General features: G+C 41.9%; 1 protein-coding gene across 1 annotated transcript in view; it reads left to right on the top strand.

Annotated features, from left to right (window-relative positions):
* Window positions 1–2,764: 2,764 nt before the first annotated feature.
* The window catches only part of PPM1K (protein phosphatase, Mg2+/Mn2+ dependent, 1K), an 11,424-nt gene continuing 663 nt past the window's right edge, over window positions 2,765–13,525 (top strand). The window contains exons 1-5 of the mRNA XM_010295131.1: window positions 2,765–3,276; window positions 3,848–3,948; window positions 11,491–11,656; window positions 12,191–12,335; window positions 13,417–13,518. Of these exons, the coding sequence (XP_010293433.1) occupies window positions 2,837–3,276; window positions 3,848–3,948; window positions 11,491–11,656; window positions 12,191–12,335; window positions 13,417–13,518 (954 nt within the window). The 5' untranslated portion in view covers window positions 2,765–2,836. The remainder of the gene's footprint in view (window positions 3,277–3,847; window positions 3,949–11,490; window positions 11,657–12,190; window positions 12,336–13,416; window positions 13,519–13,525) is intronic.

The following is a 13,525-nucleotide window of genomic DNA, read 5'->3' on the forward strand; positions in this document are numbered from 1 at the left end:
CGTGGCGCTGCCTAACGTAACTGCTCAGCTTTTGCATACATAGCATAAACCCATCGTAGCTCGGTCGTGTACTAATTCGTAATTAGCAAATACCAGCAGAAACCTCTTAAAAATTGCTGCTATCTACGCAGTTTATTATCCAGACAGTGCGTGAGATTATATTGTCAAAGATTAAAAAAAAAAACAAACACCCCTCTGATTTAAGACGAGCTTAACACACAGCAACGTACGGTACTGCCCACATCTGTGGGGTTTGGAAAGCATGCAAGGGAAGTGCACTTAAGCGTGTTCAGAGTTTTAAATTCCTTTTTAAATGCGTTCAATCCCCTGGGGCATCGGGTATGCCTTCGCTGTCTTCCGGGTTGCTTTTTTTCCCCCTTCTCACAATCTGGAAAATTTCCATCTGCCAAGAAGCAGCCAGCCTGTGAAAGGAGCGCGGTGCGTGTTGAGCTACAGTTTAATCGCTCACTTCATTTGCTTTAAGCAGTGTATTTCCCTGGCTGACTGCAGGAACCATTTCTTTAAGTTAAATGTGTACAGGTGACCAGAATCAGATGGAGCACCTCAAAACAGGTTTCCGTCTACAACTGTCTGCCTTGGACTTTGGCTTTAACACCAATGCCCCCCTTTCTTATTTTGCCCTGATAGGCTTGCCCTCTGCTTGCAGACATATCAGTTAGGAAAGCACAGACTGTTACATGTGCAGCAGAAAGCATAACTATTTACATCACAGAAACTAAAGATCAGGTTCCTACTCCTGACTTGCAGAGACACTTGAAAAGCCAAACGGTCATCAGCATTTATACTTGCCTGGGGAAAAAAAAAAGCGCCTTTTAAGAGTTGAGTTTGCATTAATTATCTTGGGATTTTGGATTAATCTTCTGATTCATGCTGTCGATACTGGGAAATCTAAATATAGCTAACATTTCATGTTCTCCTTTCAAGCTGACAGAAGTGAAAGCAAGTGTGGGTTTTGTTAATTGGCAGGCTTTCAGTTTGGTCGTGCTGTGTTTCACAGAAGGAAGTTAGCATACTGTTGTTATGAGTCAAGGGTAACAGAAAAGAAAAAGCAACTCAGGAAAGTAAATCAATTTTCAAATACCTGTAAGTATACTGAAGTAAGGACGTGATGTTGCTGTCACCCCGCAATAAAATGGAAAGATCTTAAAATGCCAAGTGGTCAATTCCACTCACCTGGTGGCCTAGCTCACAGTCATCTGGTGCAACAACAGCATGTTTGGCCTTTTACCAAGCTGACAGTCACTCTCTAAGTAAGTGCTAAGTAAAGAAACCTTTCTTCATCTAAGAATTGCATGAAAGGTAAACCAAGAGCATCTAAAGCAACCTGCTTTGAGCTGTGAATGACAAGTTTAATGGAGGTGTCCAGAAAACTCCTGTCACAGACATTTTTCTACTAAAGCAACCACTTACTAAGTTACCTTTGGCTGTGTGTTTTTGCAAGCACTCGGACTTTGTCTAGTAATTTTAAAAAGTAGTCTTAACAAATATATCAAATCTACAGATGCAATTGTGATTGGCATGGGGAAAGTACAACGGCAAGGCAGTCCAGCCCAGAATTACAGTGTCTCTGGGGTACATGTGTTGCTCTTTGCTGCTTGATTATGTCACACCACCCTGCCGTCTTTTTTTTTTTTCTTTTTTGGCATTCACCATGAGCTTGCATATTTTTAATTCCTTTACTATAGCATATAATACCTTTCACTTGAAATTTTGCTCTCGGTAAACTTCCAGCAATTAAATTAGAAATCCCTCACTTAAAATTTAGTGTGATTAGTTACAGTGATCTGATGGTCCAGTTCAAATTACTGTGGTGCAACAAACAAAGTTACTACAAACTGCATCACAGCCTCTTGGACTTTCATCAAGTTGTGTGTTATTCCACAATAGGTTAAATAAGCCAATCTTTCTACATTTTTTCAGCATGCTAGATGAATCATCACTGGTGAATTTTTATCTGTGCTGAGCCAAGTGGTCAGTTTAATTTATCTGTGCTGGAAAAGAGATCTGAGAAGCCAGTAGAAGATCTTACTTGCCTGTGTTAGCCAAGGGGCCCCATTTCAGGGTTAGGTGGCAGAGAACTTCAGGGTAGGCAAAACAGCAAACTGCTGCATGGAGGAAGCTTGTGTGTGCAGTTGTGTATGTCCATGGATATACTCTCAGTGAGCATTCTTAGGTAGCCTAAGAAAATCACGATTCACTTCACAGGTCTGTGTTAAAAAGTATTGTTCAAATCCTCATTAACTGTGACAGAACCGAATATCATGTGCAGGTGAAAAAATTCTTTAAAATCTAAGCAAATATATTTCTCCTACCCTCTCCCTGGGAGCCACAGTACAGCTGTTTCAGCAATTGGTTGAAGAGCATGCACGATCAGCTCATTTTCATTACCTTACCTCATATTTTCACATATTCATATTGTAGCTGACATGCAGTAAAGTCATTATCACTCTCATTTGCTCCATCACAACCTTTTCAACCTTTGAAAATTCAGGGTGTCATTATGCAGGTGACCAGCAGAAATGCCTTGCCTTGATCTATCTGCAGTACTCCCCATTAGATGCGGGCTGGTCTGTGTAGGATTGTTTCTCGGTGAGTCATGCAGATCCCTCTGTAGTTTCTTCTAGGCAGTGCTGTGCTATGCATGATTAGTGGGCTCTGAGGGTGACATTGTTTCCTGAATGATGTAACTGAAAATTCCCCTTCCTGTGCTTCTTGTTTCCTGATCAGTTTTCTCTCTGTTCTCGAAGACATTCCAGCAGCTGCATATCTTCTATTACTGATTTTTTATTCCTGCGAATCTCTGTGAAGACAAGTTATGTCAACAGCTACTTTAATTAATTTGGTACGAAACGGAGGATATCAAGTTAGGAGGAGAGCTGTGCTGACGTCCCGCCTCTTGCAAGACGAGAAGCGTCCGACAGCCGCTTGCTACAGCTCCACCTCCGAGCGCCGTGCTTCCCGCTTCGATTCAGATGGGAGCGGGCGACCTACCACATGGGACACCTTTGGCATCTGGGATAATCGCATTGATGAACCTATTCTCCTCCCACCAAGCATAAAGTATGGGAAGCCGATTCCAAAAGTCAGCCTGGCCAATGTGGGCTGCGCTAGTCATATCGGGAAGCGTAAGGAAAATGAAGACCGGTTTGATTATGCCCAGCTGACGGAGGATGTCCTATACTTTGCAGTATATGATGGACATGGTGGGGCAGCAGCAGCAGACTTCTGTGATAAGTACATGGAAAAATATATTAAGTAAGTGTGCATCAAGTGAATGCGTGTCATATGAATGACAGTAGAGATTCCTTCCTTAGGACTGACAGCGAACTGGTGGGTCATACACTGTCACTAACCTTCCTAGGTTATATAGCCACCTAGCCCAGTGGGACAGCAGGAGCACTGGACTGGAGCAGTCTGTTACAATGGACATGCTATGAACTACTTCATCTGTATGGTGCCTGCCCTGTTGAGCAAGCCCGGAAAGACAAGGATTGTACTCACCTTCCCGGACAGGACTGGGAACACAGAGTGTGAATCAACTGTTTTCAGATGGGGTCGCTGTGGTCATTGACCTATAGCTCGCTTGCTTACGCTCTTCTGTATCTCTGTGTCACATCCCTGGGTGTTGGAAGAATAATTTTATCTATTTGCAAAATTGCAGGATTATGCTTCCAGAGCAGGTCATTAGTAAAGTCCTAATACCTTTTCATTGAAATCTAGTATTATTCAATGCATGCAGGGAGGAGATAAGACTATGGAAGAGATTGATCAAGATGTATATTTCTTGGAAAGAAGTTTAATTTTTTGTTTGCTTGTTTGTTTCCAGAGAATTTCTTGCTCAGGAAGAGAACTTGGAAAATGTTTTGAACAAAGCATTTCTAGAAATAAACAACGCATATGAGAGGCATGCTCATCTGTCTGCTGATGGTAGGTAAAAAAAATATTCTACTCATATGGGTGTGGAGAATAGGGTTTTTCTTAATTATTCAGTAGTTTTGTAGTAAAATGTCCAGAAAAATGCTTGAAAAATGCTTGTTTTATTTAACATAGGATTTTGTTCTGATCACCTACTGCAAATGCAACAATTATGCTTTATCTCCTTGAAATGAAACAGCTATAAAAAGTCTAAATCAAATTTACTGGGGCAGTTATTTTTCTGAATGTAACCATAATCATCAATGAATTTCTTTCAATGTGATTCTGTCAAGTAGAGCGTTTGTCAAGTTAGCAAACAGTGACTTAGATTTGCAAAGAGCGTAACTTCACTGTATAAGATGTCTGTGGGGGGATGTTTTTTTTAAATTGGTGTTTTTGGTGTTTGTTTGTTTCTGTTTGTTTTTTTTTTTTAAGCTGTTATTCCTGTGGGTTAAAAGCAGTAGTGTCAAAAGTTCCCCTTTCTCTCTGCTGCACCTGAGGAGGAATGTAAGCCAAAATCAATACTATTGATACTGGTTCTGCACAAACAGAATCACAGGAGTAGCTGAGTGTGAAAGGGAAAAAAGCAGTGAAGAGGAAAACAAGGTTGGCTGTGGTAAGGCTGTGGGTAAAGCTCGCACCAGCCCTTTTAGACTCCTTAGTCCTGGCTGTTAATCAAGTTTTTGTGTATATGTCTAGAGACTAAGTACATCTGAAATTCCAGCAACTGGTGCTTATAGAGAGTAACTTGGGAAGGGAGATAGAGGTCCCAGTTCTGTCACAGGAGCTTCCTCAGCCATGAGATACAATTTTAAGAGTCAGTTTAGCCAGGTCTTAAAAAAAAAAAAAACACCACAAAACAAACCCAATAAAAACCAAACAAACCCACAACAAAAAAACCCAAACAAAACCCCTGTCCCAGGGCTGGTACAGGTGCTGGCAAAATGACTGAGTCATTTCAGATGAACAGAAACTGTAAAAGTTTTCTCTCCAAGAAAGACTTGAAAAGAACAAGCCCTCTAGGGACAGAATTGTTAATGTATTCTCAAGCTACTTTTCTTAAACAATGAACGAATACAATCAAGTAACGAAGTGGCTTCCTGCACTTTAACTGCTAGATGAATCTCGATAGGCTCAAGTATTTCCTGTCAGGACAGGTAGCCTGACTGTTGCAGCACTGTGAGGGATATACACCTTTCCTCTTACAAGCTAAGGTATGAGGGATGTCAGGAAAAAAAGTCTTTAAGTCCTGAAATGCAGCCCTTAAAAAAGGGGAATTAAATCTATAAAGCTAATTTTCCCCATTATATCCCTTTTTTTTAAATATTGAAATCATTAAAAAATAATGATGTGGTAAAAAGGTCCAGAGTCACTTTTGACCTACAGGGTGAGTTTAAACTGCACTTATGAGAGACACATCAGTAGAGCAGATGTGCTTTTTACCCAAGAGCCTCCTTGCAAATACATTTTCTTAAAAGCTCAAATTCAAGAAATTATCTGAATACAGGCCTGTGTGCTTCCCTGGATCGGGACCTTTCATTTTCACTAACATGAAGATCTGTTATATTCGCCCCCCTCCCTGCCCCTTTCTTACTAGGGCAGCTCTTGGTTTGGCTCATTGAAGTGACTTCTGTGAAGTGTCAGAGCAGCTGCTTGAGGAGAAGGATTGGGAACTGTACTTGATATATTATTCTGTTATTCTGAAAATGGTTTCTGATGATAGCATTTCATACATGAGACTTAACGGAACTGGATAGCAACAATATTTGACATTCCAGTTGTGCAGCAAGCTGAGCATTTTGGAACTGCTTATAGGGTTTTTTTCATATAACTTAACAGGTGCTGCTTAGTGAAATATAATGCAAATGCCAGCAAATTTATGTAACAGTTACCAAGATACTGGACAGACCCTCTTCATTAAAAAAGCTTGAGGTCAGGCAAAATAGAGGGCAAAATTGTTGTCAAACATCCACAGAGGCCACACTCTGGCAACCACTCAGTGTTTCTCAGGTAGGCTGAGCACCTGCAAGCTCTTGCAGGAGCCAGTGGGATCTAAAAGTGCCCAGTGCTCTTGACTGGTTGTCCAGCTGAAAAGCAAACTATAAGGCAAAGAGTGGAGTAACAGAGCGCAGAGACAACTGTGGATTTCTGAACAAATTGAACTTCTTGCATATCTGTTGTTAAAATAATTCAATATGATGTTGACTGCTTGGTGTGGATATTTTTGTTGTTGCTGCTGTTTTGAAAGTTACATAAAATTTCAATGCTTGGCATGTATTCTTGTTAGAAGCCTACTTTCAAAGTGATTCAGTTTGCCAGCAAAATTTCTGATTAATTGTGGCTATTCTAGATGTGACAGTCAAGTATGCTAAAGTATCTTGAAAATGGTGGCTGGTTGTGTAACACTGGGTATCTGGGGTACACTGGATGCTCCCCAGGACTGACCTCCGTCTGGAACGTGGCCATAGCTGACAAAATGGAAAATAATAGCTTAGTCTTGTTTCAGTAGACGACCCTGCCAGGGTTCGCTCCTTTCAATAGATCTGCAAAAAAACCCCACCAAATAGTGCATGTTCAGGATGTCCAGGTCTTTACTAACACACGACCAGCTTTGAAAGTGTGTGCCTGGAGGAATATAAGTCCTGGGACAAAACCCTGTAGCCAAAATTGCATGGGTTTTGTTTGACGCATTGTTTATAGTACTATTTAAGGGGTAAAAATCTCATATCATGGCACAAATTTAACAGGACTAGAGATTTGCCTTGTTGGAGCACCTAGCTATGTCTTCAAGGGCATAGCCTTTTGTAGGTCACTTTACAATTACACAATATTCGAAATTATAGATGGAAAATATATAGCATAATAGTTTCTGTGAGCTTTCAATAAAAAAAAGATATATGTATGTGTTCTAGGTACTGCTACTGTGTCTGGCATGCAGTTCACTGGTGCTGTTGTAGTGTTGTAGTGGCCTGCTGGAGACTGGTCCAGTATCCCCTCTGACAGTGATCTGTACCTGTTGTTTCACAGAAAAGCATAAGAAACTTGCTGTAGGCAGATCTGGGATAATCTCTCCTCCAGCTAAATCCTTTCTAATCATTAACAGCTTAGAGATATGCCTGAACCCTTAAGCATGGTCTTTGAGATCTCTTAAAAAATGCATTTTCATTCACTTCCCCACATATCCAGTCACTTTTAAATCACTGCTAACCTTAGCTGTAGGACGGAGTAAGGGAAGCTCACATCCAACAAATATGTCATTATCCACAGGACAACTGTTAACACAGATAGACAGAATTTTCTGATATTTTTGACCAGCCATAAAAACTGAAATGTAAAAACTGAATAGCTTTGCTTAGCAAGGACAGAAATAAAGAAGTGAATCATGTGCTTGAGCATCTCTCTGGAGACATGTAAGACGTACCCTCTCCTGGCCTAGTGCAGTCTACAAGGTACTGCTACTGTTTCTGCTCACTGCAATCCACTACTAAACAACAGGGAGTCTTTCCATCGACCTCCATGTTCAGTGCATCCAACGCTAATCACATTGGCCACTCACTTCTGGAATAGCCATCTTGTTAAAACATAGCCAGGTATTAACTGATGTATCTATGTTTGAAAGGCACTCCTGGAATTTTATTATGCTGAGCAAACGGCAAAAGTTATTTAAAAATAACTACATTTAAAAAGTAGTGGGTCTTGGTTTTGGTTTTTTAAGTTACCATTCAAACATATGATTTTTATTTCTTTGAATATGTTAACCTGCAACACTGAGGAAAAGGGAGAGCTGCAGAAATTGTACTTAAATATTTCATAAATCCATCAATGTTACAAAAGCAGACTTTTTATCCAAGGGCCCTGATTATTACCTAATCAAATTAGAATATACTAATGACAATATTAAAGGGGTGTTTATTTTGCATATTTTCCCAGATATGGGATCAGAATGATTCATATACCTCTATTCAGTGCCTTTAAAATGGCCTCATTTTAGTTGGCACTGGTTTGAACTCCCCATTTTCGTGTTATATAGAAATACATATACATACATAAAAAATAAATTACCTTGAGGAAACAGATTGGGCCATATTCTGTACTGAAGAAGTTCTTCAGGGTGGCCAGTCTTGCCATATATGAGACAGCTGGCCCTCTAGCATTGATACAATTCTTTGGTTGATTTGTTGATTGGTAACTGACCTCCACAGAAAAAAAAAAAAAAAAAAAACTTTTTCTAACATCAAAGAAAACCCAGGAAAATTTTTTAAAAAAAAAAGCTTTTACTTTGGCTGAATTTGAACTGGTTTTGTCACACAGTTTTAGCGAGAAGGGGAGAACAGTGGCAATTCCCCAGAGATGTAAAGGCTGATTTATCTGTGGCCAAAGATGCGTGTGTAAGCCTCAAGTACTTCCTATACAACCTGCAAAAGATAGTGCAGGCAAACCCAAGAGTGACTACTTCCCCTGTTCTGCAGCCCTTATTCTTTCATCTCCAGTGTTGCAGGTTTATTTTGTTTGAACAAAGTCCCTGGGTGAATTTCCTATTTGCCTCTGTGTGCGTGTTATTTGTGGCAGACACTGTACCTGGTCAGCAGCTCTAGAACTGGAGGCCCTGGACACTATATGCTGGGCTTCAGTGGAAAGAGAGATCTGCTTAATTTTGTCCCAGGTGAAGGAGTCCGGCGGTTCCTAGCCTGGACTACTGGAAGGTTCCCACATCCTCTTTGTCACATTAGTTGAGATGACTTGCAGTAGAAGTTGTCCAGTGAGTGTTAAGAACCTATTGAAAGATCTTAGTTTTATAGTGATATTGTTAGGAAAACAAAATAAACTCTTTAATTGTTAAAACCAATATATATGCCGATGCAACATATTTTGATGTTATTAAATAACCTAGCAGCAGTTGTCGTAAAGCATTAGAAATATTATCCCATCATCATTCCTGTGTTTTCGAGCTGTGCTAGAAATCATATAATGCGTGTAGTCTAGCTACATCTATGTTCTTGCACCCCTACCCAGATCATGAACTGGTTCCAGGGAAGAGAGCATGAGTAGCATTTATTTTTCTAGGAGTGCTGTTTAACTAATAATCGTATATAAAGGTCAAGTCACTATGACCATTACCGCAATTCTGGACATCTTGACTTGTTCTTTAGTACCATCCCTTGATTTTGTGATAGTGACTCTTTTGCCTTTGAGAGTTTGCACTTGACAGATGCAGATTCACCTGAGTGTCCAAATGTTTCCAGTCATTAGTGAATTAAAGACTACAGATTGTAACTTTTTCAGAAACTGCTTATGTTTGTCAGCATAGTTCCAAAACCGAGGAATGAAATGGGAGAGTAGAGGCAGTTGTACATTAATTTTAACGTCTAAATAAAATGTATTTTCTGTGAAATAAAAAGGTAGTTTTACGTAGGTTCTTCATTTCACTTCTTTTAACTGTTGGCTAAAACAGGTATTTTACTGGTTCTACTAAAATTTCTAATCACACTGGTACTTGTTAGCATCTTATTTTCATAATGTGCTTCAAAGTGAGCCTGCACTGTACTAGTCCTTGCTTCAAATTAGAAACAGGATGTCAGTGCTTACCTGAATAGTCAGCAGCTACCAGCATCTAAATAATATCGTAGCCTGCATGGCAGCCATAACGTAGTCCAAGATTTGACGTAGGTCACCATGGCTGATGTTCACGATTGATGTGTTAAGTGTATAGCTAAACCAAGTCCTCACTGCAGTAATAATACCTGTTTTAAATAATAACACAAGCTTAGTTCAGACTGTTTTTGTGAGGTTTTTTTGATTCATCAACTTGCTGCTTTCGCTGCACAACAAGGCTCAATGCATCTTTCAGGGCTTTGCGCACTTCAGTTAACTCCCAACCCTGCTTTACTTACGGGATGCTGAGACCTCACAGGGCTGGGGAAGGAGGTCGCCAAGATCTCAGAGCACTCGCATTTCTGTCTCTGTATGCGTAGGCGGTCGTGCGAGTCGGCTGGCAGCTGGTCAGAGATGGGGCTGGCTGGCATTCCTCCGGCTCAGATGCGCAGTCCTGTCTCAGATCCGTCCTGCCTCCCCAGGGTCAGGGCTGCAGGGCCAGAGGTAGGATTGCATGTAGTTCTAGCTGAGCTCTGCAGAAGTGTTGGTGGAAAGTTCTTCTTTCTGTTAGTCATGTGAAAACAGACTATCATTCCCAAGTTAGCCTAAAACCGCTCTCGAATTGGCTTGCTTTTAAAACCTGGAAAAACTGGAAAATCCCAGAATGCAGGAGACCTACAGAGGGCCTTTCAAGGGGATTTACACTGGCAGTGAATGCAAATGTGTTCTGGGCAATAGCTTGTCCTGGCCAGACATTTTACTGTAATAGCTCAAGTCGGCAGGAGTTACTGCTTTCCAGGCACCTCTTACTGTGTTACCTTTGCATAATTTGCAGTAAGGGAAGATAAATAACTGTAAAACTAGGGACTGCTCCTTTCAAAAAGCAAACAAAAAAGCAAAGCTGGACAGTTGTTCTGGCATTTACTTCACCACAGATAAAACTGCAGATCTTTTCTGAAATAGGCAGACTCACATTTCTCCTTTTCAAGCACTTCTTTTTTTTCCAGAGCGTTGTAGAAATTGAAATGAGAAGCCCTCAGATTTACTTGCGCCAGTTAATCCAACCAGGTCCCTCAACACAGTCAGTCAGCTCAGGTCACTGCTTTACCTGTAAGAGAGGGAAGACAGCAGCTAGGGCTCTGTTCTGCTCTCTAGGCAGTCACTGTACACCCCTGTCAAGTGATCCCACCGGTGCCCAGGGCAGATTGCCCAGAGAGCAGAAGGCCACTGCCAGCAGACTGCATCGGTTTGCAGGAACAAGACAAGGCAGAATCCAGCTTCACCTTTGCGCTGGGACCTCCAGCAAGTTGACAGGGTCTGAAAGGAGCAGCATCCCTTCCTGAAAAAAGCCAGCAGGCTGCTGGCTGAACCCTTCGGCTGGGGGAAACAGAGGGAGACTGTAACAATTCTGACAGCAGTGGGAAGACACCACAGAGTGGGGTAAAGGAGCGATCTAGTGATCTCTGAGATCTCTCTTCTGGCAAACTATGTGGAGCTACAATTACTATTACTCAATTGCCCACTTCACCACCTAAGAGAAGGGAAGAGCCATCAGCTTTATGGTAGGCTACCTGTGCAGTCTGTGCCCAGGGATAAGGATGATAACCCTGTAACTTGAGGTGAGCTAGTGGGACAGAAAAACTATTTGCTACAAGCTGAAAGGAAGCCACTGTACCTAGTACAGCTTTTATTGCACTTGCCCTCTTTGCATGGAGCCATGTTGTTGCACAGAAGTACTTATCCTTTTCACTTCCTCTCTTTCCCCCCAGTCCTACATGCATGCATGTCTGCTGTACTTTTTTTGTATATGTAGATTTAGTTTAAACTTAAAAGCAGTTACTTACTGGTAATGTAATGTAGAGCACAAGTTGTCTTCATTTTATCAGTTAAAACTATTGCTGTTATAAATGGTCCCATGCTTCAAGGCAGTGCTAAAACCTCTCTCTGATATGACATTTATAGCAACTCTGATGAACTCTGGGACCACTGCAACAGTGGCTCTGCTCCGGGACGGTATTGAGCTGGTTGTGGCAAGTGTGGGAGACAGTCGTGCTCTGCTGTGTCGAAAGGGAAAGGCCATGAAACTCACCATTGACCATACTCCAGAAAGAAAGGAGGAGAAGGAAAGGTACCTGTTGGCTGATGATGTGACTTCCCAGGGGATGGCCTCGGTCAGGATGTGCTTGTGTTCTGCTGCTGGGTTGGGCCTGGAAGAAAGCAGAGAGTTGAACATAATGCCCCGAGACCACCTCTGAGCTGGCAGAAAGCAGCACAGCTCCAGTTAATTCATTTGGTTCCACTTAGAGGACCGTGGATGTGGGAAGCCGTGCATGAACATAAACTGTCTCAGCAGTAAGATCAGCGTAGCTAGGACTTGGCATAGAGCTGGGACCCACATGGTTCAGACTTGTCCAAAACTGCCAAGTTAGAGCCAAGACCTGAAGAAATGCACTATGGTTCCCAGGTCAGGACTCGGCCCGCCAAGACACATCCTTTCCGTGGAGCCCTTCAAACAGTAGAAGCCAACCCTCAGTCTCACAGCTTAGGTCTTCCGTACCCCATTCCGCATCAGTAGCTAGTGACAGAAATTGCAAATAGAGACAGGGGTAATGGTGTGAAGCAGTAACTCATAATTCACTTTTTCTTTTGTGCCTCTGGACAGGATTAGGAAGTGCGGTGGCTTCGTTGCCTGGAACAGTTTGGGACAACCTCATGTGAATGGTAGACTTGCAATGACACGGAGCATAGGAGATTTGGATCTTAAAAACAGTGGTGTGATAGCCCAGCCAGAAACAAAAAGGGTTCAGGTAAAAAAAGGCCTGGTTAACAGGGACAGCAACATTCGGACTAAAGGGCATCATAGATATTTGATGCAGGTGGAGGTACCCACATGACATGCGTCCATGTGAAGCCTGATGGCCAAGCGTTGATTTTTCTTGGTGGTGAAGTAACCAGAGACCAACTCTAAGTCATTTCAGATTAACACTAACAGCACAGAAAAGGGTCTGTCTCTGATACAAAATTCAGCCAAATCAACTTCTAAATCCCATTTATCACAATACAATATAGGATTGGGGAAGAAAGGTAATAAGTGATATCCATTACTGAAATACAAAGATGCTAGTCTGTTTGGGGTTTGTGGTCAAATTAATTTTGAGGTTAATGCTGATATAAAACCATCACTGAGAACTAGGTGGGATATGGATGGGCTGCCATTGAAAAAAGTAGAATACATGGAGTTTTGCACACTTGGGAGGAAGGGAGGAGGAAAGGACAGTTCCATACATCTTACCATAGCTCTGTAGTTGTCCGGAAAACAAATTAACCACCCAGGAGATATTCAGCACAGTTGCCTTCACTTTTGCAGGGAGGCTCTCCTCTCAGCTCATACTCTGTTTCATACTTTTCCCCAATGCACCTCCCAGGGCCGGGGAACTTATATTCAGTTGGTCCTAATGAAACGCCACCCACTAGGCCTGAGAGGTTTAGGGAGATGACCACAGTGCTATCATGTCTCCCTTGAAATCCTCAGTTTAAGGAAGCATTTTGTTTAATCAGTAATGTATGGATCTGGTCTTTTGGCCTCAGTGTAGTCAGAGGGCAGCTTCCTAGAACTGGAAGCACCTTTAAGACACTCTCTTCCAGTACAGGGAGCACAGTCTGTGGCTGATGGATGTGCTCGAGAATTCAAGGGGAAGCCTTTGGCTAGCCAAGGGTTTGGGGGTTCCAGTTAGTGCTTGCACAGAAAGCAGGAGAGCATGAGCACCCCCAGGAAAAGTACTTTGCAACAGAGTGTAAAAAAAAAAAAAGAAAAAAAAAAATGAAGGCAGCTCCTTTACCTTGCAGCACTTGCTCCATCATTGTGCATACTGTGTGCCTTTATTGCAGCTGCATCATGCAGACGACAGCTTCTTGGTCCTTACTACAGACGGTATTAACTTCATGGTGAACAGCCAAGAGATCTGTGACTTCATTAACCAGTGCCATGATCCTGCTG

This window comes from Phaethon lepturus, unplaced genomic scaffold, assembly GCF_000687285.1.
Source record: "Phaethon lepturus isolate BGI_N335 unplaced genomic scaffold, ASM68728v1 scaffold349, whole genome shotgun sequence".
NCBI classification, from domain to species: domain Eukaryota; kingdom Metazoa; phylum Chordata; class Aves; order Phaethontiformes; family Phaethontidae; genus Phaethon; species Phaethon lepturus.